The sequence below is a fragment of the Mastigoproctus giganteus genome, chromosome 13, assembly GCF_048544385.1.
Source record: "Mastigoproctus giganteus isolate SK-2022 chromosome 13, ASM4854438v1, whole genome shotgun sequence".
Lineage (NCBI taxonomy): Eukaryota > Metazoa > Arthropoda > Arachnida > Uropygi > Thelyphonidae > Mastigoproctus > Mastigoproctus giganteus.
In genome coordinates, this window is record NC_143587.1 from 58,830,612 (window position 1) to 58,858,558 (window position 27,947).

The following is a 27,947-nucleotide window of genomic DNA, read 5'->3' on the forward strand; positions in this document are numbered from 1 at the left end:
TAACGATACCATGTGTTTTTAGTTCACGTTAGTTTACTGACGTTAGTATACTATTAGCGAGATTACAAAGTTTTTTCCCCGCATCCAGTATCATCAATACGAGGGGGGGGGATTCAAAAAAAGATTCGTATTCAACCAGAAGTAGCTGTGATAGAAGGTTGAATCAAACAATGTATTTACCCTTCCAATATAGTCACCTGACGAAATGACACATTCTGCCACCTCTCCATACACTTTAGCAGGCCAGTTTTGTAGAAGTTCTCTGACTGTTCTTCAAATCACTCAGCAGCAGAGTGTTTTCCACGAAGAAAATACTTCAGTGCAGAAAAGAGGTAGAAATCCGAGAGTGCAAAGTCGGGGGAATAAGCAGGATGCGGCAATATCAGTTTTCCTTGGCACATCGACAACATTTCATGTGCGCATTGCGCCCTTTCCTTCTGGTAAGGGATCAGAAGTCGGGGAACCTATCTAGCAGACGCTTTATTTATATGCAATCCTTGATGGATGATGTTTTCCACAGACCCCAACTAGCTTGGAGCTCTACAGCTAGTCCTCTGACGCTAATACAGCGATCTACCAGGATTAATCCTCGATTTTTGTAAGACTCTCTTCTATTACAGCAGTTGCTGGGCGTCCTGGGATTTCTTCATCATGCACTGAGGTTCCTCCACATTTGAAGTGTTTATGCCAATGTTTTCTCCATAAACAGCGATCATTTCTTCGTGGATTGTTTTCCCTTGCAGAAAGAAGACCCGAATCACTGATCTGTATTCCACTTTATCCATTGTGACACTTCACTTCATCCAGCGCCGCAAAGAAAAAGAAGAAAAAAAAAATTGTCAGTTCGAAATCAAAATTTGTGTGGTTTCTATAGAGATTTCAAGGTATCAAACAAAGAAAAAAAGTTTCATCTTTCTATCACAACTACTACTGGTGAATACAAATCTTTTTTTGATCCCCCCCCCCTCCCTCGTATACTAAAAGGAATTAGCATGTTTCTAGATCCACTCTGGGATCTCGTCTTTGAGGACAAAATAATTCTGTTTTTATGGAAGATGGTTGTTGTATCTTAAAAGCCATTCAATCCAGCCCTCCCGGTACTGTATCAGCCCAAAGTAGATTCACAATCGCAGATAACATTAATTCATTTTATTAAATTAATGGTACTAATTAGCTGCAAAAATAATTCATCATTTCATTCAGATATTATAGCATGGTAATTTATTAGGGTGTACAAGCACCCAGAAAGAAGTAACTGTACGTACTTATTAATTACTTTAACACATCCACTGAATAAAACAACAATTAAAAAAAAAAAATCACTGGAATCATTACACATCAATAGAAAGAATTACATGTAATTACAATAAATTAAAGAATAAATATAAAACAAATCATCGCTGGAATGATACCAATATTTTAAATTCATCGATTACAGCTTCGAAATTGACCGATGCTGCGAAAAAGAAAACACTGGCGAGTTTTTATTTATTAAAACACTTGTTTTCGTGTCTCAATACATTAGAGAAGACATTCTCAAACAGTGTGCCGCAAGGATTTAACACATTATGTCCCACCTTCGCGTTTTGCTGACGTATGATTCCCACCCTCGCATCTCACCATCGGCATAATTTGATACAGCGCATCCATGAATACAAAGCAGCTTATTCTCGATAGAGCCTGCTCTAGTTAAATTCTTCTAGCTTCTGGTTTCGTACCGTACTTTATACACTCTTAAGCCTAAAAGTTAAGGAAAACCGAAATATACGTAAGATCTCCGTGCCTGTCTATCTACTTGTCAGGCCAAGAACTGCGCAATCATGAGCCTGACAAAAGGAAAAGAAAAAGTTAGGAACTACTGCATTAATAGTGTGCCCAGACATATTAAACACATTCCGTAGTTTCGTTATTTCCAATAGGAGGACTTTATCAGACCTCTCCACACTCGAGAGGCTGATTTCTTATGTAGTTCGTCCTCCCCCCACAGAAATCGCAATTGTCATTCGCCCATTTCCACACCAACAATGGAGGCATAGTTTTTGCTGAGTACTATGTGAAATCATTGTCCTTAGAATGTTTTCATTGGTCACTGAAGCGAGTCGCAATTGTAAGGAGCTGGTAGAATGCGCGGTATTTTATTGCTGCTGTTTTTGTATTACGAATGCTCTTGTTTAGCACCCAGTAGCAGATGAGTAATAATTGGTGCAAAACATTTATTTATAGGAGGGAGCATATCTTCAACAAACATCCATTTCCCTATCAGCGAACACAATATAATACATTCGCTAGGAAAAACATGGTTCTGGATTCGCAAAAATAAGAACTGAGAAGGATATTCTTTTGTTTTTCCCATTTTTGTACCAGAAAGAGAAGCAAAAACAGAAATCATGAAGACAGAGAGATCAACGGATGTTTCAATGTGCAGATGTGAATGACCTTCTCTTATGAACAACCCTTCCAGTTAATGCAAAAGGCATGTAAGAAGTCAATAACGATACTGAAGGCACGTCACAACTTCTATCATATCATTAATGATGGTTCGCAGACTCCAATGAAAGATTCTAACAATATCAGAGGTCTCAGTGAAGCGTAGGCATGCTGTGAACTTTCGTGAATACTCGCTGACATATAATAAGCAAAGCGGAAATTTTAATTACTCCTATTTTCATAATGATTCAATTTTCACAAACAGCTTTATATATTCTGTATTATAAAATACATACCTTTCCACCCCAGTCGACACACCCGATTAACTTTGATGTTCACGGTAGCTGGCTTAGATCTTTTCATACCACAATCATATGCGACCACAGATAGTATATGATTGGGCGTCTGTTCCCAGGATAATGGTTCCGTATTCCTTATGCGCCCTGAAAGTTAGAAAATGAGGAAATATATTTTTTTGATTTGCTTTATAAATAAAGATAACAGTAAATTACAGAAATATCATAAAGTTTTATGATATTTCTGTAATTCATGAAGGATGAGCGATTAAACCAGAAGTTAGTCAACTGACTGAAATTTACCACACTAATTTCAGTAACTAAATATTCAACAGCGTTATACTCTAAATCATTGTCCTTCGAATACATAGTCCAACAGCGTTATTTAACATTATACAAGTTTACTTGTGTAAGACAATTTTTTATCTGAAACAATTCATGAATAATCATCTCCGATTTGTTTTGTCTGCTCTATAATTTAGAGCATAATTTTCTGGTAACTGGTTCTTTGATAGGTTATACAGTACTCTAAAATTTTTAGGCGTGTTAGCATACAAGGTAAGAGTGTAGCAATAAAATTCCCGGAGAGGTGCTGTTGCGGTCAAGTTTAATAAGTTTGAAATAAATGGAAGTATGGCGTAGTTCAAATTATCCTCATGATTTTAAGGACATAAATAAAAACGTAACCGCCAAACTGAACATCATATCTTTGGACGCGGTCGCTGACTTTTTTCTGAAACTAAAAGAAAGGTGTAAATAAGTGCATTCAATCAGGTGATGATTACAATGAACAAAAATAAAACTATTTTTGGGCTCCTTCACTTTGTGTTCTTTTTATTGTACCAGTCCGGGAACTTTATTTCCACACTTCGTATATGAATACAAGTGCGCCTATTGTTTTCATCATATCCGCCGCACGTAATAACCCAATTTCCAGTGAATGGATTTTTATGACATTTTATAATTTGCTCTTTAAAATAATTTTTTGACCCTTCTCAAATTTCATTAAATTCGGACCAATAGAAATTCAGCAATTACTTATCACTTTTTTCCCTTATATATTCATATAGGCTATCCATTATATGCGTATTGAAAAAAAAAAAAAAAAAAATAAAATAAAATAAATAAATAAAAACTTCCATATTTATATTGGTCCGATTTTAAATAAATTTGGGATGGCTCAACAAATCTTTCTAAAACATTCAAATATAAAATTTCATGAAGATTCATCCAATAAGCTGGGTTATTACATGAGCAGCGGACGGACATGCATGGTGAAGACAATAGGCGTTTCGCATATACGCTATGTATATGTATATGCAATGAGACCTTCGACATGTTTGAGTAATATGTGCTCTAAAAATGAAACAGAAATATGAAAGAAAAATATTGTTTAATATATCTTAAAATAATTACATTAATAGATTTGAGAAATAATAAGTATTGCAATAAAATAAACAAGGAGCCAAAGGCTTTAGTCAACCATTTTAATGAACCTTCCTTCTTTCTGCCCTCTCAATATGATCAATAAAATTTTTTAAGCTAAATTTATAACATAACGTTATTACATGGTAATAACGGTTTGTACATCCAGACATTTCGGACGAGGCAGCGTTCCAAACATATAATTTCATTAATGTGGTGTGCTAAAATTATATTCCAGAAAAATAAATTTTTCAAGAAAAGCATAAATAGCTTTTGGTTTAATCAATACAGTACTGTATATTATAAATTACAAAATAGTTTAAATGAACTGCACATTTTTTCAATTACAATTTAAGAACTCTATAATGATTCATGAATTTTCGAAAATATTCAACAATCCATTATGCGCCGAATGGTAGATTTTTACCATTTCCGAAGTCTACAACCAATACACAAAATTCAGAAACAAATGACCACGACCGTAACAAAATCTGTTAAGCCATCATTCCTCTCTTTGAACTTATAAAATTAAATTTTTGAGAAAACAAAAAAAAAAAACAAAAAAAGGACTAAATAATTAATTTTCGTCAATTTGAAATTGCACATCGATAATATTTTTACACATATTTGGTGCTTCAGAACTGCCGTACTTTTCAAAGGCATCCACTGCATAAATTTGAATTTACTGAAAAGTTCAGCATATTTTTCTAGGAATTCACAAGTCGTTTATAAATATCAAATATTTTATCTTTAATGATATAATTTCATCATCCTGAATTTATGATCAGTTAAAATACCCTACGCATAACATGGACGCACATTTCATTTAATGATGTCGCAAAAAATTTCTTCCGCAAGAAAAAAAAAAAAAATCTTTCAATAATTCGAAAATTTTTAACACTCGATCGATCGCTTGGTATAAACTTAACGAGCAGATTTTTAAATGTTTCAATAACTTGTTATACAAAGGAGAATGGGCCTGTGGATTCCATGATTTAAGAGAGTAATGCAGCACATCCAGTGGAAACAGTATCTAGATTTTAATAACTTAACTTATTTATTAAAATCTAGTTACTGTTTCTACTGTATGTGCGGCATTACTCTCTTAAACTTGTTATAAATTACATCTTATAAAGTACAAGTTTTTCAAAATTACAGAAAGCTCTACGATCTAACAATGAAAATAACATAGTATCCTTGAGCAAGATCAATGGAGATTGCAAGACATAGTCCAACTGCAAAATGGCGATTGCCCGTCCTCTGTCCACACTGAATTCCGTCTTTTAGCCTATAGGAGGGTGCTCTGCAGGATGGTAAAAACTTCTGGGTAAACCACTACGTTTAAAGTTTCAGAAAGTTGGGAAAATTTATGCGTCCAAGAGTGAGGGGGAAGCGAGACATCGGGTCATTTTTACATTCCGTAAAGAAACTTTCGGGACACCAAGACAAAACAGTGAAAACTTAGACGTCTGGTCACCCTACCATTACCACATAACCGCTCCAGACTATATTTCAGTCTCTATATTGCTTTAACCTGGACGCTGGCAATTCGCCTACACTTTCAACACCTGTGTAACTGAAGTCTGCAGCAGAGTACGAGATCCCATGACACATCACTGACAAAAGTGGTTTCCAGTTCCAAAACTTCAGCCAGTTTTTATTTTTCGAATCTGAGGAATGCGTTATTAACTGTTACCTTACATCCTCGCCCACACTACCTTGTGCTAAATTCTATCAGAGTAGGAGTAGGGGGAAGCAAAAAATTCAATCAAAAAGGATGAAATGATGGGAAAAGAAAGAAAAAAAAAATACAATACGCGCAATATTACTAGACTTCGAGAAAGTATCTTAGATACAAGAAACAATAAGAGAACAGTCGTTTCAAAATTAATGTCTGGTGGTCTGGTAAACCACAATGAAATCAAAAAGATACCGGTTTTAGGAATTCGGAAAAATATATTGGACGGATGGATGTTATTTCCAAAGTGATATCAAACTATTGCACTTTTTCTTCCGTAGATTCGATACGTATTTCTTAAGCAAGGTGCTTTTAACAGATAAAAAGCGAATTCACAAGATTAAAGACAACAGAAAGAAATAGCCCAAACTTTAATAACGAAAACCACCTGTATTTTATACAGTAACTAACAAATTCATTTAACTTACCAAAGGTTAACTTGATATGCCCAGGACACGTTACCTCCCGTCACCTGATTTGGTGTATTAACCTGAGCCAATGGCGTAGGGGATTGCTGTAGGTGAGGGGGTAGAACAAAATTCGACTGTGGTGTCCTCTATCGAAAATTTAATCGATTCGATATAAAATAAAAATAAATAAATAGAATTTGGGAGAGTTTATGGTTATTTAGCTGGGGGTGGTGCATTATACGTTCGCTATATCACAGACCCGAGCAAAATATACTGTTATGCTATTCTGTATTTAAAACACAGCAAGTTATACTGCATAAGTAATTATGCCGTCCGTGCTGCTTAGGCTGCAATCAAAATACAAAAATTTCAGGCCAATTTCTCATCGCGGGAATTTGGGCAGCAGTTTCAGGAGAAGGGGCACATTTATTGCAGCAAAATTTCACAAATCCCTGGAAAATTGATCACTAAAATTACCACCAAATGCAAAGCCTACTCACACTCGTCATTGATGGGATTCGAACAGGGGGCTTTCGGTGATTGTAACCTGTGGGGGGTGGAAAACAAAGATGATTGTTTATATATTTAGTTATTGTTTTATTGTTCTTATTTTTATTTCGTTTTGTTCCCTATTATGTGTTTGTCCACTTTATTCTTATTTCCCCCACTTACGCATCTGACTTTACTTCCTAGGAGAATTCCAGATTCGTGGGAACTTCTCAATTGTGTTCGGAAAGGCTGAGTGTTCAGGAATGACAAACAACGCACACATTAATATATAACATAACATAGTTTATTTACACTTATATATACAACATAATATACAATTGAATAAAAAACATGTAATATGCATACAAGGTTAAGTCAAGGATACCTTGCATATATTATTCTTATATTAACAATCAATATGCTATTTTCATCATTATAATCTGTGTTCTCGCCATTCTGTTACAATACACTGAAGACCAATCTTAACTTTCCTAAAGTCTCTATTTGTTATTAGTCTTTCAGTTAGATCAACAATTCTTCATCAATACAAACACTATATCCAATTATCTATCCTTAGAACATTCCAAGATTCTCACTATATTCAATTATCTAACCTTAAAACATAGTCAAAACTTCTCATATAAAATTTACTATCCTTCTAACATATTATAATCATTTGAACAATTTAATCTATTACTTATCTTTCGTTTTTCTTGCATTTTACAATAACTTTTTTGAATTAATTAAACTCTGTTAGTATATATATAATTTACTTAAGAGATAATTTATCTATCAATTTACTTCTAGGGTTATCTCTGTTTTTCATTAATTAATCACTATACTGTTTCACTCAGAGTCCTTGTTAACTTACAGTACTTACTATTATCCTTTTTCTTTCCTTTGCTTTCCGGAGCGGTTTCAAGCTTTCCATTTGGCTCTCTGAGGATCTCCTTCATCTGCTTTCACCTGAATTTGCTACAGATAATTTTTTTAGGAACCTTTGGCTGCATGGGACTGGCGTTCTTTCTCCACCTTATTAAAACTTATCACAAGGAAAAACTCATAGGGTGCTACCGTCGTTTTTCCGCTCCACCTATTAAGAACTTTTTCAAGAAGAAAACTTCCCCAGGGCGCTACCCTTCTCTTTTCCCACCACGTCCAAACACTCAACTGTTAACTGACACATATTTCCTACCACAACAGAACCCTCAACTGTCCATGTTACTAACTCATTTTTTACTTATATCGACGAAAATCTCGACTGCTGTGTCCACTGACTATTTCATTTTCCCTAGCACCAACAAAAACTCAACTTAGAATCCCACTAACCCATTTTCATAAAACCCACATAAACTCAACTGTGGTTTCTCTCCTGTCTCCCCCTGTTCACTCACTTTTTGTTCATCTCAATTTCTGTACCGCCTACATATGTCAAAGCAGCCCAAGTTTTCAGTTTAACCAATCTTATCTCATCTTATCAACTTTCTCTCTCTTCTTATTTGCCCATTTTATTTTCTCAAGCTGATTCCTTGTTGCTGGATCTAACTTCTTATTTTAAGAAATTTGTAAACTTTCTCAGGCTGTCAGTACCTTTGAAGTCAGCCGCTTATATTTATACTGTAGCAGACTAATTTCCCACGATCTAAAAACTTGCCATCATCGTCGGCCAGACAGACTTAAATCTAATTCCCGTTTTTACCACCTTATTATCCTCTTCAGGTGTCACCGATTAAAGAAATGTCCCGACAACACATGGTCCACCGCGATATTGTTTACCAGAGTTGACCCTTCTACTAATAGCAGTTGCTACTAGTTTCTATTGTTTGGTTTGTTTGTGTGAGCTGAGAGTCGAATGTCCCTAGGTTGATAATAGCTTTTCACTTACCGCTCCCCTTGTATAGACGTTGTCTAATTTAATCCCTTGGCTTGCAAGGTTCGCTCCCCCATTTGCCATATTATAAGTTTTACTTTAAATAAATCTCACTTTTCTTGTAAAATAATATATTTGTAAGATTTTACATCTTACAAACCACTGTGTAATCGCGCGGACAATATTTAAAGATTTAAATGTTGTCAAAGTATAAACAAATATTTAGGTTTTAACATAAACAGAAACTCCAATATATATCAATTTATCCATACACCTATTAGTCAATTTATATTTTGGCTTTCTTTTAGGATAAAAAAAATCTGATGAATAAAATAAAAGGAGTGTACTGTATGTCAGATGTAGGACAACATAGGAATGTGGACGCTTTACTGCGTGCAAGGCGGTAGGAATCTTACACACATATAGAAATATACAACAAATAATTTTATTACAGTTTAACATGAAAAAAATAAAATAAAAGTAGGTCACAATGAGCACTGCAGGTACATTGCTTTATATTTGGGGGTTCTTTTTTTTTTTTTTTTTTCCTGTGAAGCAGGTGGCGAGCGCTGCACGATGTCAGGGCGCAGGTTGTTAAATCGCTTCTTATAAGTGTGGTCAGTCATATATTAGTCAAGGTCAACTTCAACGGAAACCAATGTTATTCGATATTGCAAGTAGAATTCGTACGGGTAAAAATTTGTCATTAATTCATTAATTCTTAAACGATGGTTTTATCAGAAGCAACGCTGGTGTAGAGCTTGAGTATTGTAATGAGTTCTTATATATATATATATATATATATATATATATATATATATATATATATATATATATATATATATCCCCGACTTACGGAAATTCGACTTTACAGAAGTTTTTGCCGGCCGGTGCAAACTGAAAATTAAAAAAAAAACAAAAAACAAAAACGCATTTCGCATCTGTAGGGATAAACGGAGTTATCGTGAAAATATCGTAATGTGAACCCAATAACACGTGTTTTTTTTTGTTTTTTTTTTTTGTGTTCCAAGTCCTTGAAAGTTGAATATTTCTCTATATTACTACGCTATTTATCTCTCTAAAAGGTCATATTTATAAAGGAAATTGCACTACCCTTTCATCGTTATCATATATTCCCGTTAAAGAATAAATTTTGAACGCCTTTGTGATATTTTTCTAAAACAAATTCTGGAGGTCACGACCAAAAAACAATATGCACTTTCCGGTTTATTGGGCTTTTCTGTTAGTGCATCTAATTATAAACGGGTAGTAAACTCGATCTTATTGCATTTGCGATAATCCCGATAACTGGAATTCTGTGGGTTTTTACGCTATTATGGTGAAATGTGCTCCCCTTCACTGAAATCTTCAATCATATAAAATACAAATTTTCAGAAACTTTTCTTCATTCCTATTTACGTATTACAATGATGAAGGGAAAGACTCCAAAAGTGCAAGTGGTGGTGAGCGCCAGGAAACGAAAAAAAAATTGATTTAGAAATGAAGATGAAAATGATTGATTAAGCAGTACGAAGCAGGACAAAATTTGTCATCTATTGCAAGGGAATTAGGTATCGCTGCTTCAACAGCGAATACTATTTTAAAGGGCAGTGCGCGTATAAAAGAACATGTCAAAGGATCAACGCATTTAAGATCAACAGTGATCACAAAACAGCGTTCAAGTGCTATATCGAAGGTGGAACAGCTGTTAATAATATGGATGGAAAATCAGATTCAGAAGCGAGTGGCCCCGAGTCTAATGGCCATTCAAGCAAAAGCAAGCAACAAGTATTTATGAAGATATTAAGGATAAGTACGGCGAACCACAACCCAAGTTCGTGACAAGCAACGGGTGGTTTAATAAGTTCAATCATCGCGCTGGTTTCCAAAACGTTAAAGCATGCGGTGAAGTCGCCAGTGCCGATTCTGCAGCTGCAGAGGAATTTTGTGATGTGTTGGAAAAAATTATTGATGAAGGCGGCTATTCAACGCAGCAAATTTTTAACGTTGACGAGACTGCTCTGTACTGAAAAAAAAAAAAAAAAAAGCCGGATCGAACACACATTGCCAAAGAATAAAATACAATGCCAGGTTTCAAGGCGTCAAAAGATAGGGCTACGCTCTTGCTTGTGGCTAATGCAGCGGGAGATTACAGATTAATACCACTGTTTGTGTACCATTCTGGAAATCCTCGTGCATTTAAGAGCATCAATAAAGTCACCCTACCCGTGCATTTCAGTTCGAACCAGACAGCTTGGATAACAATATCTCTCTTTGAGGATTGGTTTAAATGCTGCTTCATTCCCGAGGTTGAAAAATATTGTAAAGACAACGACGTTCATTTCAAGAATTTGCTTCTATTAGATAATGCTCCTGGACATCCTACGCATCTAGATGATTTCAATTCGAACGTGAGAGTCATATTTCTACCGCCAAACACGACTTCACTCATCCAACCTATGGATCAAGGTATTAATTTCGAATTTAAAAGCATACTATTTACGCACAACATTTGCTCAGGCATTGTCTGCAGTAGTCGATGAGAAAAAATTTTACGTTAAGAGACTTTTGGAAATCTTACAATATTTACCACGCCATCTTAAACATTAATAAGGCTGGGTGGAAATTACTAAAAGTTGTTTAATTGGCGTATAGAAGAAAATATGCCCACGGCACGTAAAAGGCTTCGAAGGATTGGAAAAAGACGAATCATATGAAGAGATTACAGATAAGATTGTAAAGGTTGCACAGCTACTTCAGTTGGAGGTTGATGCCAAAGACGTGGAGGACTTAATAGAGAAAGAAGAGAAGGAATTATCTAACGAAGAACTTATTGACTTGCAAGCAGCGATAGTGAAAGAAAATGCTGACGAAGCTCAAGATGAACCAAATGAGGAGCCGAGACACTTCATCACCAGAGAGATGGCAATGGCATTTCGTGAAATTGCATCAGAAATGGCGAGGTTTGAGAAGATGGATCCTGACAGCGAACGATTCTTAAAAGTAAACAGAGGGGTGAATGATATGCTTGCTTGCTACAAAGAAATCTACGATGAAAAGAAAAAAGCCACTGTCCAGTCATCCATTAATATGTTCTTTCGTAAGGTTGAGCGGCCGATCCCTTCTAAATCTCCACAGCCCCCAATCTCCGCAGCGGCATACTTATCAGCTGAAGACGTCGATTCTGGCAACGATGCTCGAGAGGTAAAACTTACTGACGTTATGCCTGTCTCCTCTCTTTTTTTGTAATTTTTCCTGCGCATGAGATAAAAAATTGAATAAATATAATAAATAATTCTATTTACATGTTCTTCGAACATTTCTTTTTTTATTCAATCAATTCAGCGAGCACAGTTGCGAGTGCTGCACAAGGATGGGGGAAATTCCTACTTACGTAGCGTTCAGCGGAACGCAACCCTTACGTAAGTCGAGGAGTTCCTGTAATCATCTCAGTTATTTGGTTGGTAGGTTGTAACTAGGTTGTTAAATCGCTTCTTATAAGTGTGGTCAGTCATATATTAGTCAAGGTCAACTTCAACGGAAACCATGTTATTCGATATTACAGGTAGAACAACTGGTACGGGTAAAAATTTGTCATTAATTCTTAAACGACGGTATTATCAGAAGCAACGTTGGTGTAGAGCTGTGTGGTGGAAGGTTATTTATTTACCTGCTTCTCACCACAGAGCATGCACACCCTAAACTTTAGTAAGAAAGCTGAGCATTAAAGAATAAGATACAATAAAATATATACAAATATTATACAGGGTGTTTCAGTTAAACGTTTCAGAACTTCTAAGAGGGATAGGGTACATCCTGACAACTCGAAATCATATAGCAATGTGGGGTCGGAAATGCTTTCCTGAAGCGGTGTTGTACACAGAAGCACCATAAAGAAAAGAGACCGTAAGTGAGAAATCGTTTTAATAATACATGAAAAGAAGCAAAAGGTACATGGATTAAAGTAAGTGTTCGAAGTTTCTTCAACCTCGTATTGCTTTCGCACAGTGGTACCTTGGAAAATGTGCTACAAATCCCCTTTTTCCTGCTAAAGTGTTGTTTTCCGATGAGGCATCCTTCACAAGGGAAGGAATTTTCAACACGCATAACGACCATATCTGGGCGGTCGAGAACCCGCATGCAATACGACGTCGTGCAGCACAGATTCGATTTTCGGTCAATGTATGGGCCGGTATTATGGGAGATCACCTCATCGGACCTTACCTGTTACCGTGTCGTCTAACCGGACCTATCTACTTGATCTTTCTGCAGCAAGTATTGCCACAACTTTTGAGAAATGAACAGATTTCTGCATCGACGCAACAGACAATGTGGTTCCAACACGATGGAGCCCCTGCCCATTATAGCGGAGATGTTCGTAACTACCTGGATGTCACATTTGGTCAACAGTGGATCGGACGTGGTGGTCCCGTGCGTTGGCCTGCTCGGTCACCCGACCTATCATGTCTTGATTTTTATTTCTGGGGTCATATGAAATCTCTAGTTTATGACACCCCTGTTGACAATGCTGAGGAGCTGGTTGCAAGAATCGCAGTAGCTGCCGAAGAAATTCGAAATTCGCCTGGAGTATTCCAGAATGTTCGGATGTCCATGCGTCGGAGATGTGAGGCGTGCATTGTAGCCCGTGGAAGAAACTTCGAACACTTACTTTAATCCATGTACCTTTTGCTTCTTTTCATGTATTATTAAAACGATTTCTCACTTACGGTCTCTTTTCTTTATGGTGCTTCTGTGTACAACACCGCTTCAGGAAAGCATTTCCGACCCCACATTGCTATATGATTTCGAGTTGTCAGGATGTACCCTACCCCTCTTAGAAGTTCTGAAACACCCTGTATATATTATAATGTAATATAATATAATAATAATATTATATATACATAGCCTTCGTGGTTAGCGTATTATGTACGGCGTAATATGGCCTAAGTTGATTTTTTGTAGAGAGAATCAAATGAACACAGAAAATAATGCTTGAACTTGCATTTCTTCTCGTTTCCAATACAAGCTTAAGAGGTTTTGGGAGCATCACCCCAGATGTGGGGACAGTATCCCATGGTTGAGAGGATTTGACATTTGAAAAGTAACTTGAAGAGCAAAACAAGAAATTTGTCTTATGACGAGATGGATTGGAAGTCAGGGCAATTCCTAATAGAAATATCCGATCTTGTCCAGAAATCCAAGTGTTATCGAGAATGAGCACAGGATCAGCAAGTTTTTTTTTTTTTTTTTTTGCACTCGAAAAATAACACAAGATTGAGTTTTAGAAGGATTGAAGTTAAGTTTTCTTCATCCCACTGCAAAATTGATCGGCGATCGGCATTTAAGGAATTGGCGGTAGAAGTTCGAGAAGCTTAAGCTTTTTGGGCAGCAATATTTCTCAAACTGAAGGGTGGAAAGCAGTACATCATCACTCGCAAAACTATGGATTGAATTTCCAGTCAGTGGAACAAAATCATAAACCACAAGAGGAACACAGCGGGAGAAAGAACTAAACTTTGGGGAACACCGGCATTAGTGGAGAAGATGAAGGCAGAGAACCGTCTACCATCACCGGCAGTGAGCGGTAAAAGAGAAAACTGAATGCCCAATTAAAAATGCAGTGCAGAAGGCAAATCATAAGATGGAGGACTGCTTAGACCTTAATGCCAAACACGATCAAAATCCTGAGAAATGTCGCGTTACACGATCAAAATCCTGAGAAATGTCGAGTTACACGATCACAATAAATAGGTACTCTTCCAAGCTTAGGCTGTCTGGACAAACTATGGTAAGAATAACTACAATTATCGCACAAATCACTATTGATATAAATATTTGAGTGGAATCTGGCTGATCTATGCCACTCTGCAACAGCATTGTTGAATGGCCAATCCGCTTCATACTAACTGCATTCAGCTCCTCATGAATTGTATTATTCCTTTTTTTCCTTGCAGAAAAAAAAAAATTACGGATCGATGGTCACTATTATATCGATTATTCTTTCAAGGTGAGTATGAATATTTTTTTAACAACCCTCGCATTTTATTGTCCTTTCTTTCGCTAATGGAAACTCTACTACAGCAAATTAAACAAAAAATGAAGCAGTAATAGTTCCATATTCTTCAATCTCATCCTTCAGCCAAAACATGGGCCGCTAAAGAAAAGGGAGCAGCTAGTTAAATTCGATCTTCAACACAACTAGTTGGAATGTAATCAGAATCACCTCTCGCACAAGCCCCAAGTGGTATCGCTTTCGACGGCACGTGCACTGAATACACTTCCTTGATTTAAGTTCACTATTAACCACGGGAGGCTATCCAAAATCCGCACTTATGAAGAGATGAGATTCGCTAGTTTCCATCATGCCACCAAAGTTAACATGAAATAAATTACAATCCCTATACCTCTCTGCAGAAGGCAACAATATAACTTGGCAATTTTATGAAGGACAGACATCCACGATGAATTAGGGCATTTATATTGCTTCACAGAAGTTAGAGTACGGCAGCGAGATCAAATTTACCAGACTGAAATAAACGACAGCATAAACTGTATGGTTACAGAACATTAGTCTTGCTATCCTACAAATCCCGTAACATGACATCGTTTTATGCAGGTCCTGGCTTGAGAGACAATTTTGGTTATATTATTTTTGATGGAAGATTCTGCATTTTAAGTGACAGCTGTCAGGAACAGAATAGTATCTTGCTTCGTCATCGACCGTTACTAAGCTTTAACACGATGCTGAAATTACTGGTACCACGTCAAAGCCGCTTGAAAAGGAGAGCGAAATGTTTAAGAAAGGTTTGAAGAGAATTTGGCTCACGAGAGAAATGCATCGTGAATAAAACCCAGACAAGACACTGATTTGAGTAGCAAAAAATAATCTTCCTAGTAACGAACACGGAGAAAATATATATATAAAAAAAAAAAACGACACATCTAGGGGGGGAGGGGAGACGTGGAAAAAGAAATTCAGTAAGGGTAAAATACAGGATGATTATTAAAAAAAAAAAAAAAAATCTGTATATACTTCGAGAAGACCACATAAGGTCAGGGAGTTCACAAGATCATCATCATCAGCCATTTTCAATCCACTGCAGGATGAAGGCCTCTCCAGCAACTTTCCAGTTCCTTCTGTTTTGAGCACTGGCCATCCATTTACTACTCAACAACTCGTGAATTTCATCTATTCATCTCCGCCTTTGTCTTCCAGGTTTTCTTCTAGCTCCTCTTGGGTACCATTCTGTTATTTTCTTAGTCCATCTGTCATCATGTCTTCGAGCTATGTGTCCTGCCCAAGACCATTTTAGTTCTTTAGTTTTGATAAGAATGTCCTTTACTTGAGTTTGCTGCCTAATCCATGTGTTTCTCCTCTTATCTAACAGTCTGATTCCCAATATAATTCGTTCCATTCTTCGCTGTGTAGTTCTCAGCTTCTCTTCCATTCTTTTGGTGAGTGCCCAAGTTTCACTTCCATAAGTCATGGTGGGGGAGTATACATTGATTCATTATTTTACGTTTCAGACAAACTGGGATATTGCTCTTCAGTATGTGACTATATTTCCTGAATGCTATCCATCCAAAATTTATTCTTCTCTTGACTTCCAGCCATTTATCATTATTACAGCTAATAACTTGTCCCAGATAAGTATATGACTCCACCTGTTCAATTACTGCTCCTTCAATCATTATTTCCCTTTCCGTGGCATACTTGTTCATCATTACTTTTGTTTTAGCCATATTCATCTTTAGTCCAAAATCCTTACTAACTGTGCATAACTGATTAAGATTTTCCTCTAATTCTTTGGGATCGTGGCTTATGACCACAATGTCATCTGCAAATCGTAAATGGTTTAGGTACTCTCCGTTCACATTGACTCCTTTCTGTGACCAGTCTAATCTTCTGAAAGCTTCCTCAAGGGCAGCAGTAAACAGCTTCGGAGATATTGTGTTTCCTTGTCGAACTCCTTTCTCGATTTTAAATTTCCTAGTGTCTTTGTCTAGTCTAATAAAGGATGTAGCACTCTCATATATTTTCTTCAAAATCATAATATATGGAGTATCTATGCCTTGTCTTTCCAGTGCCCAAAACATTGCCTTATGCTGTATGGAGTCAAATGCCTTTTCATAATCCACAAATGCCAGGCATAATGGTGTTTTATATTCATTTGCTTTCTCCATTAGCTGTGATATTACGTGAAGGTGATCCATTGTTGAGAATCCTGTCCTAAAGCCAGCTTGCTCTTTCGGTTGATTCTCATCAAGTATTCTTTCTAATCTGTTAGTAATGACCCTTGCGAACAACTTGTAGATATGGGATAACAAGCTAATTGGTCTATAATTTCCAATTTCTGATTTATCTCCTTTCTTATGCAGCAAAACTATGATTGCATTATTACACTGCTTAGGCATCACACCTTTTCTAATGCACTTTGTGAAGAGCCTTGCCAGTTTTTGTGTTATGTCTCTTCCTCCCAATTTTAACAACTCTACAGTAACTTCATCTTCCCCCGGGGCTTTCCGATTCTTCATTTTCTTCAATGCATGTTCTACCTCATCAGGAAGAATATCGGGTATGTCGTATGTGTTGCTACTTTGCAATCCATCTTCCCCACTGCTGGTATCATTCCCTCGCTCCTTGTATAATTCTCTATAGTAGTCTTCTGCTATTTGAATTATGCCTTCTCTGCTGTTTATAAGTACACCATCGCTATTCTTCAGTTTCAGTATCATTTGTCTTTCTGTATTACTGCTCATGGCTGCTGATTTAAATCCTTTGTTTTCCCTTAATGCTTGTTCTACTTTTCTTGTGTTAAATCTTCTTATGTCCTCTCTGAGTCTCTTTCTAATGGCTTTGCATAACTCAGTATACTCAATTTTCCCCCTGTCAGTGTTTTTCTTGCTCTTCATTTGTCGTCTTTGGTTCATCATGACAAGTGTTTCTTGACTAATTTTTTCTTCTTTGGATTTCTGTTTCCCTATAGGTTTCTTGGGCTTTATCACTTTCAGAAAGTTGTAATATTCCTCGTCGATATCTTGGTCCTGAGCAGTCTGCAGAAGCTCAAACTTGTTCTTAAGTTCCAGTACATACTGCTTTTTCTCCTCCTCTGTTATTTCAAAGACCTTTGTATTATTTACTCGAGTCAGTTTTTTCCTTTCCTTTCCTACATCTATATCAAGTGTACATCTTACCATTCTGTGATCACTTCCAACATTTACCTTATTCAGGACGGTAACATCATTCACAATATATCTTCTGTTAGTGAGGATGAAGTCGATTTCATTAGTTGTTAATCCATTTGGACTCTTCCATGTCCACTTTCTGTTCACCCTTTTCTTGAAAAAAGTGTTCATTACTGACATTCCTTGAGATTCTGCAAATTCCACAAGTCTTTCACCTCTTTTATTTCTTTCACCAATTCCAAAATTTCCTATAGTTCCTCTTTCTGCGCTGTTTTGCCTTTTTCCAACCTTAGCATTGAAGTCCCCCATAATAATAGTGTAGTGGGTTTTCTGTTCATCTAGAAGACTCTCAATTTCAGTGTACATTTCTTCAACCTCTTCATCACCATGGCTCGATGTTGTGCATAAATCATTATAATCTTTAGCTTGTACCTCTTAGAAATCTTGAGTATTAGTCTTGACACCCTTGGTGATGTACTTTTGAATTCCAAAATGTTGTTTTTAAAATCTTTATGGACCAGAAAGCCAACTCCACCTTCACTCCTTTCACTGTTTCCATTAGTGTACAGCAGATTTCCACTTGATAAACTTATAAGTGATTCATTTCTTCTTCTTGTTTCAGCCAAACCGATGATATTCCAATTCACATTTTCTAATTCCTTTTCCAGCTCTAATATCCTGTCTTCACCGATGAGTGATCGTACGTTATAACAGGCCAAGTTCAATTTCCGTGCATGGCAGCCTGGTCGTACCCAGAGATTCTTAGCACCCTCTGCTTCCACTCTGATCCTCTCGCTGCCGTAAGAGGGAGAGTGAAAGCTGCTGGGGACTGAGGGCCATTTGTATTGTTGTGCTCTCATTGCTGGAGGGTTTGGTCTTTTCCTCTTCACGCTGACCAGGCGTCTTGAAGAGAACCACTCTACACGTTCGTTGCCACCTAAGTGACGTAACAGGGCTTACCATCGAGAAGGTGTGCATGAGTGGATTTTAGGGAGGCAGGCCAACCGGACTTCTCCTAAATCTTCTGTAATAGAGAGATATTGGATCCATCAGTGTTTTAGGCTGAGAGTCTGATAACACACAGGATACCTGTTCCCCTCTAAGCCCCCAGTTCACAAGATAGCTAGATACAAAAATATTAGCGTATTTAGTACCAGACCGGGTTGAAGCGTGTGCACTTCTGTCCCCTCACGCTAGACCATTCGATTACTGTCATCAGAATTTGAGGACGGACATATAAAATACACACACAAGATCAATGACAAGAAATATTAAAAAACTGGATTACCGGTATACAAAATTTACAACAATTCTTCTAATGAAGAACACTAATATCAACAACTTGTTGCATACAGTTTAATCAAGAGCTACAAGTGTAAATTCGGAATCTTATATATGTCCCACATAACCAGAAATCTGCTAGTGTTAAGTCTAGCGAATGCCGGGGTCACAAAAGCACGGAAAGTAACCAGTGTTGGGGGAGTGGGGGATCACAGTCTTGCATGAAAATAACCCTATCTGCGGCCTACCGCTCTTGCAAAGCGGGTGTGACTTCCGTCAGAGGTTCCCAAACTTTTATGCCTTACATCCACCTTAAACTCTTTCATAAAATTCATGCCTCCCATCTTCCAGAATAAATGCAAATAAACAGCATAAAATTTAGCTATGGGCATGCATACTTCTATAAATTGATATATATTTCAGCACATTTAATCTCAAAGATTGAAATAAAATATGCTTCAAAGCTGCATTACTGGAACAGTTTGCCCATATTTCTTTAAAAAAAAAGTGCTTCATAAAAATAAGACTCCCTGTTCGGAAGATTACTGATTACTTGTACGATCTTTGCTGAAGCTAAAATTCTTCAGCTTTACTTCCTTATTTATTGGAAGACATGGTGATTTTATATTTCTAAATTCTTTCTGATTATAGCACATCTTTAACTTTTGTGTGCTTTTTTAAAATTTTTTTTATTTACATACATTTTTATTACATATATACAAATTTTTGTGTGCTTGGTGTAATCCTTTTATTCTGTATGATTTATTCTATTCTACTATGCTGTCCTCTGCAGTGCAGTCTCGAATTGCGCCGCCTTCTATACCTTCATCAAGGTTGCTCTATGCTTTTATATTTTTTAAGATGCGGTTTCTCTCGTGTCTTCTCTCATTTTCTAAATAATTGTTGTTCTTTGAAGGCAATTTTCACTTCGTAGTTAAACCACATGTTAGATCTATGTATATGACATTCTCACTCTTGGAGGATCCTTTTATTGCTATCTTCTCCCATTGGTCAGCCAATCCCTTGATGGTAACCTCGATGGATTTACCTTTTAAATCTTCCCAGTTATAAACTTTTAAGCGTTCTAAGATAACTTTCGGCTTAATGTAATTCGTATAAAATTTCTTAGTAACATATTTATTTCTCTCAGACTTGGTATTCCTCCTCTACTGATAGAGTGAAATCAACAGATATTGGTTAATGGTCAAATTCGGCATGATCTTGCAGGTCCAAATTACGGAAAATTATATCCAAGGTTTGATTGTCTCTGGTAGGTGTGTTTTAAGTCTTTTGAGGCTAAGCATGTTCAGAGCGTTGGTGAGCTCCACTAGAGCTTCGTTATGTCTGAGGACTGATGTGCTGAAGGCCCTGCATACATTATTTGTTATCCATGTTGGCATATTCTTTATACAGCGGAGAGATATAAAAAAATGGTGCATATTGGATCAAACATTTCAGACTGGCTCATCCGTGTGTTTTGTGTCTTCCATGTTTGACTGTAACATGGTTGTATTTCCCCTCCTCCTCATCATTTGTTTACGCTCGAACTTTCAGTAATTTCGTATTGTGTATCTTATTGGACGATATCACAATGTTGTCTGTGTCTAGCCAGCCATGTTTCGGTAATAGCAATAAAATTGAATTCATTTAGATAAGAAGAGGGGTCTTAACATTTCTGACTTTCCCCTCCTGGGTACCTATTCTTTTGTGTCAGGTCTCTTTCTCTCTATATATATATATGCCTTATTTTTTGAGTGTACTCCACAGATAAAAATCCGGAGGTTACAAAAAAAAAAAAAAAAAAAACTGCTTTTCTCGGAAAACTCATACTACCCACCGCACGAATGCTGAACTGCTCCTCAAATACCATCGCTGTCACAATTATACGGTATTCAGCCATCTGTTTATAAGTATCTTCCTCCATATCCGATAAAAACAATGTTCTCTGTTGCCATAGTTACCTCGATGCACATTGCTGACCAAATGGTTGCCTGATAAACTGATAACCCTGTTATTATTTAGAGAAGATTGGAATGCATCTCTAAAAGGGAACTGCCGTTTAGGGATATAAAGTTCGATCTGGTCTTCAAGCTTATATTCACTTCAGATGATTGTGTAAGACACAATATCTTACAAATTAAAGAAAGAGAAATATATAAAATTTTATTATAACAATTTCGGGGTTGCTGTCCCCAAAACTTGAAGATTAATTCTAAGTGAAGCTTCTGGTACAATAATACACATTACAAATCACAAATACTGCTTAAGATAGGTCTCACGCTAATGGAATTTAATTAAGTGGAGGCTATAATTAATCTAAGAGCAAATATACCATGAAAACATTAGAAAGAGACATGATCAGCGCCCACTCCCTGAAAGAGCAAGCGAAGATAGCGAGACGGAACAGTGGGGGGTAAATTGATGGAATGGCTAGGGACGGATTGCCCGAAAGACTACAATGGGGGTACCACGTGAAAGCGGTTTTGTTTACTGCACACAGAGCGGGGGTGGTCATTTTATAATAGGCGAGACGAATCAAGTAAATGGACGCAGATGTATTCTGGATGGTTCTGGAAAGATTCTAAACTTCCGGATGTACAAAGAAAGTTCGAGAAATTTCTGGAAACCGGAAGTCTTCTCTACACCGGAAGAAGCTCGACCTTTTTCCTATTGCACGTCATGTGCAATAGGAAAATGAGAATGGAGATGATGATGGGAAGATAGAAATGATTGGTTGAGGAAAGGACGGGCGTTACGAAATTTTGAGAAATAAAAAGGGAAAAGCGCGCGAAAAGAGGGGTGATAAAAGTTTTTTCGGAGAGGTAGGCTCGGGAAACAGTCCCCGAGAGTGATTCACGAGTAGAACCAATTATGATGAGTTAGCTAAACTCTGATAGTTTAAGTAAAGTATAGATAGGTTATAGTAAAGGGAACTTTTTGGAGATGGGACATAGAAGTCCGAAAGCGTCCACCGAGAGATATATTTAGAAGGAGGACGGCGAGAGATAATGCTCACGGAAGAACACCAGACAGCCCTGCAGCCTACAGAGAGAAATAAAGTAAAGGGAAGCGACTCCTACTGAATGATCTGGCACAGGGAAGAAAGATATGATACCGGGAATGATCGGCGAAGTGGATAGTACCCCTGGCAGATGTTAGCAGTCCCGAAGCTGAAGGAGAGCGATCTCAGACTGATGGTGGACCCCAATGCGGAGCAGAAAGTCACAGGCCAAACATTGTATTAGAGGGAGGACTCAAATCCCAGAAGTAAGTGTTCAAACAGTTTATGTTTGTTATTTGGTTTTTAAGAGCATTAGCAACTAAGGCCATATTGCTCCGGGATATGCGGTGGTCATTCCCTGACCTTTCCGCATCCTCCGTATTTGGTGGTGACGGGCTCGAACCCCGGTCTAATCAAGAAGCGTGTGCTACGCACTGCTGCTCCTTCCCACCTGGCTACGGAGGCGCCAACAGCTTATGTACCTCTATATATATATTTGCAAAGGACTGTAGGGAAGATTAGGAAATTGTTAACTGAGATTGTAAGAGCACATTCAGTAAACTCAGTGCATGTTTTATAGTTGAGTAAAGAAATATTCTAGCATTAGTTTAACGAAGGATTGTTTATAGTTATGGTATATTTACTGATTAATTAATGGAGGGAAAGTAATAATTTTGGAAGGGTTAACTTATAGGGCAGGTAGAGTTGTATGTTAACATAAATAACATCCCAGTAATAGGGGAGAGGCGCTGCTAGCCGCAGATAGCCGAGATTTATTTACCTAATTTTTTTGAAAATCCAAAGGTGAGACAGAACCATTTCAATTTAAAAATGGTAGCTTTATTAATGTCAAGGTGAGAATTGTCCAGAGAAACTTATCATTCGGACAGTTGGCTTAAGAAGAAGAGAATTGTATTAGTGAAGGATTAAAGGAAAGAAATGTGTAATAATAGTAGAAATAAATGTGATTGTTTTAATGAACTTTAATTGAAAAATAATATATATATAAACGCATGAGAGTGTTACTAACCCAACGGCAAGAAGAAGATGATGTATTGAAGAGCCTATGATGTATTGAAGAGCCTAATGTCCAGAATCGTAGTCCATGCCATGTATTAATGTCAAGTGAATGATGTGTAATGATTTGCTAAATAATCTATATTTGCATATGTTAATAAATAAATTGTATATAATGCATATGAGTTGTGTCAGTCATTTTGAACACAGAGCCTAGAGTCCGGGTGAGGAATATAACATTACTGACCCCCCCCTCCCCCGAAATCTAGAATCTTCTGGGAGTTAACAAGTCAAGTGTTATGTGGGAGGGGACAAAAAGGGGGGCATAGTAGAGTTCAGTGTAGAATTGATTAAACTAAACTATAAAAATAAAAGGCAAAGAAAAATAATAAACAAACGTCCTCCACCCTCACAATTGCACTTGATGGCTGGGAAACTCGATGTTAATAGGAAAGAAGTTGCCTACAATACAGCAATATCTGATCCATAATCAACTTCTCTCTCTCTCTTTCTCTCTCCTGCTTAAAGACCTTTTGTACATTTCTGGGATAACTGATCTGTATACAAGGCTGAATGAGATAAAGGATACGTGATTATAATCTGAATTTCATGAAGATTATTATACAAATCACGCTTCAAAAAGAAAATGTTGACAAAGTGCCATTGTTTTACTTTCTCAATATCGTTTGCCAGTAAAAAGGCAATTTTCGATCTTGAAATATTTTGTTTATTGCCAAAACTTTCGTATTAAGGCTTGATCGTAAGACTCAATACAAAAAATAAAATAATAAATAAATAAATAAATAATAATTATTATTTTCTTATGTTTTTGGCTGGAATTCAATCAAAATATTATTTGGGTCTAACTTCAAAAAAAAAAAAAAAAAGAGAGAAAAGAAAATGCACCTTGGAAATTCTTTGTTTTTCATTAAAGAAACATCCCTTTCGCTCAAATATTCTTTTTCCTTCGTTTGTTAAGACTGTAATTACCAATCAAAATAATGCTTAAATGAGAGGGGTACAGCAGTATTTTTTTGATTAGGGTACAATGATTAAATGAAAATAAGAGGGGTAAAAAAATCAATGAAACGTACGCAGTCCCTTTTTGTTTGTTACTGCATATTTAAAATTAAAAAGGAAGAGAGAAAAAGAAATGCATTAAATTGGGAGCTCAATCGAACACCATTGCTTTTAATGATATGCATGAACTTTTTTTTTTTTTTTTTCACTACACTTTTTAAGATTTTAGTGGGTTTGGAATGTATGTATTATTGTCAAAAAAACTGACAATTAACTGACAAGGCAAAAAGTAAAAAAGTGGAATAGATGGAAAATAAACCGAAAGTTTTATGGATTCGCGTAAGTACGGGGAAAAAAAAAAAAAAAAAGGCGAAAGCAGCAAGCGATTTAACTATGCAAGCATTTTGATGTCTCCCTGAAGTGAGGATCAAACAGTAACTCGTTCCAGATGATAGCTATCATTTGTGTCGCTCTACCATTACTGTCTAGGAAAATGGTACTAATTCAAACATACTACCGCGCTGAAGTTCTTAAAGTATTTCTGAAGAAAGCAATGAATATGTGAAGCAACGCAAGAGTGCGGAGCTCTCTGCTAGAAAAAGGACATTCGCTCTGGATAAAGAGAGGGAGCTGCAATCAAGCTTAAGAAGCTTGATTGCAGCTCCCTGATTTAAAAATAATAGCTTATTTCAAAATAATCCACGATTTAGTTTCTAATGATTCTTTTAATACCAACTTAAGAGCATATATGAGAAAATATAATGGGAACAAAGCTTTTTTTTTCACTAGGTAAGTTAATTTTTTCATCTTCATTTGCATAATTATTGTTGCTTCTGAAGAAGGCAGTCCCTTCTACAACGATGGGAGGATAATGTCTAGATAGAGAGGTCAGTAGGGTATAAATTAAAACTGTAAAAGTACAAACATAATTCAAACATATAAACCCCTTTGCTGAAGTGATAATTATGAAATGACAAATATAATTATAAAAGGATATTTAAGCATAAATTCAATTAATTTATGCCCTATTAAAAGCAGCAAGCACCTAATTATCATACTTAATCAATTAGCAGATAATAAAGTCAGAGGCACACATCAGTTATCTCCAAAAGAAGTGGTGTTTAACGTAAATTCAACCAAAGGATACACGAGTGAAATAGTTTTTCAACATGGCAATGCATTATTCATCCAAGTGAATTGCGATGTGGATGTAAGTCTCTGAGTTTACTGTTTCTCCTTTTGATATGGAGTCCACTAAAATAACTCTTTTAGTATCCCAAAAACACTATGGCCATGATTTTTCCACAGTTTGAAATTCCGTAACAAGAAGCCTTATCCACGAGGTTCCGACTTTCAAACAGCAATTCGCCAACATCAAGGCAAAAACACTGTCAGCAATATCTGTGGAGTTGTGTTAAGCCTGTAGAATCCCACTGCTGGGAAAAGGCCTCCTCCACCGACTTTCTCCATTCTTCTCGGTTCAATGCCAGTCTTGTCCATGTGGGCCCGATAAGGGATATTAACTCATCTCTCCACCTGGTTTTCTGCCTTCCTCTATTTCTTGTTCCTTTCCTTGGTAATCAAACAGTTGTGAGCTTATCCTACGAGCTCTCTTGTTTCCTGGCGAAATGTCCTGCCCATTTCCATTTTAATGACTTGAATCATTACATCATTTATTTTAGTTTTTTGTCTGATAGAAGTAGATTTTCTTCTGTATTTTTTGGTAATACCCAGCATACTTCTTTCCATTGCTCGTTGGCATGTTCTAAGTTTATTTGCTTGTTTTGCTGTCAGAGACCATGTTTGGGCTGCGTATGTTAGAGTGGGTAGTATGATTATGTTGCGTAACTTTCTTTTTAGGCTGATAAGCAAATCTCCTTTCATACTCCAATAACTTCTCCAAGAGTTATTGATTCTGGATTCTATTTCTTTGTCCATTCTATTGGTGAAGGATAGTATTTGGCCTAGATATTTGAACTGCTCTTCAGAACTGGATTTGGAATTCGATGTCGATGGGCGAGGCTACGTGGTTGGTCATTATTATTATTATTTATTTTTTTTTTTCATAGTTAATGTTTAGACCAATTTCTTTGCTTTTGATGTTTAGATCTTTGATCATTCGTTCCAACTGTGAACTGCTTTCAGAGAAGAGGGCTGTGTCACCTGCGAAACGGAGGTTGGTTAGTTGCCTGCCTAAGATGTTTATGCCGGTATCGCTCCAGTCTAGCTTTCTGAATATCATATCTAGTACTGAAGTGAAGAGCTTTGATGCTATTGGGTCACCTTGTTTTACTCCACTTTTTATTTTGAATTTAGGTCTTGTTCGCTCTAGCTTGATGGTTGCACTGCTGTTATTGTAATTTTGTAGTCCGATGCACTTTGAGGGGTACAATGTGTATTGAAAGGATAGACAAGGTAGGAAGGGAGGAGGGGTTATGCTGTTAATTAAGAAAAACATAAAATCGAAAGAAGTGCATCTATTTGACATAGATGGATAGTGTAAAGTTGAATCAGTTTAGTGTGACATAAGCACTGGGAAAGTAAAAATGAGAGAAGGAGTGTGTTATAGGCCTAATGACTGTACTGAGTACGACGAACAATTGCACAGAGAAATAGAAAAGGCCAGTAAATCAGATTGTATTATAATGGAGGATTTTAACTTCCCAGATATTCACTGGAACTTGTGGATTGTTCACTCGCACACTAGCAAGACTATTGTGGATTTATTGAATGATTGTTTTCTGCAGCAGCATGTTCGAGCGGCAACCAGAGAGGGTAATGCTCTTGATCTGGCTATCAGCAGTGATCACAGTGTACTGATGTCGAATTTACTTAAAAGATATTACTACCATCAGGGGTAGAGGGAAGGGTTTTTACTTTCGTAAAGGTGACTACAGTGATCTGTCAGTTTTTAAATTCCGGGCAGTGGGACCAACTGATGATGTCACCAACAGCAAATCCTGAATAGGAAGCAGTCATGGAATTAATCGTGGAAGCTACTAGGCTATTCATACCAGCTAAGAAATACTGTTCAAGTCTAAATGCAATGGATGTCATTGTTATTTGGTTTTTTTTAGGAGCATTAGCAACTAAAGCCATATTGCTCCGGGAAATGCGATGGTCATTCCCTGACCTTTCCGCATCCTCCGTATTTGGTGGTGACAGGCTCGAACCCCGGTCTAATCAAGAAGCGTGTGCTACGCACTGCTGCTCCTTCCCACCTGGCTACAGAGGCGCCTATGGATGTCATGTGAACTAATGAGACTCGTGGCAGAGAAGAAAAATGCATGGGATGCATATAAATTATCAAGCGACACTGAAGCCTGTGGCAGATATAAGCTAGTCTGTAATCAAGTCACAAAGGAGATTAGGCAAGCCAATGCAAATCTTTGGCAAAAGATGCTACGAAAAACAGCAAGGACTTCTTTACTTATATAAACTCTAGAAGGAAGGGGATGAACCAGATTGGTCCACTTGATATTGATGGTTTGACTTTTTTTTTTTTTTTTTTTTAATGAAAACCCCAAACACGAAAGGTATCAAAACCTATAGTACTTAGTACCGTGCATGGGTTGAAGGAGAAGTATGAGGGAGGGGGATGCCGAAAACTTGGCTCTACAGACTAAACATGGGTTTCACCACTTCAAGCCTCCAATAAGCACCGGTATTTCACCGGTTGATGAAAGTCATCTACCACCTGCTGTTGATGATCTTGCTCAAATAGCTGAGTAACTGAATGAGTATTTTGTATCTACATTCACACATGAAGAATTCTTTAGGGAAGTGA

The 27,947-nt window shown here is 37.0% G+C and overlaps 1 protein-coding gene across 2 annotated transcripts in view; it reads right to left on the reverse strand.

Annotated features, from left to right (window-relative positions):
- Cals (calsyntenin 1) overlaps positions 1-27,947 on the reverse strand; it is a 485,573-nt gene that overhangs the window by 112,105 nt on the left and 345,521 nt on the right. For both annotated transcript variants that reach the window (XM_090387185.1, XM_090387184.1), the window contains exon 5: positions 2,724-2,870. In XM_090387185.1, coding sequence (XP_090243311.1) covers positions 2,724-2,870 — 147 coding nt within the window. The remainder of the gene's footprint in view (positions 1-2,723; positions 2,871-27,947) is intronic.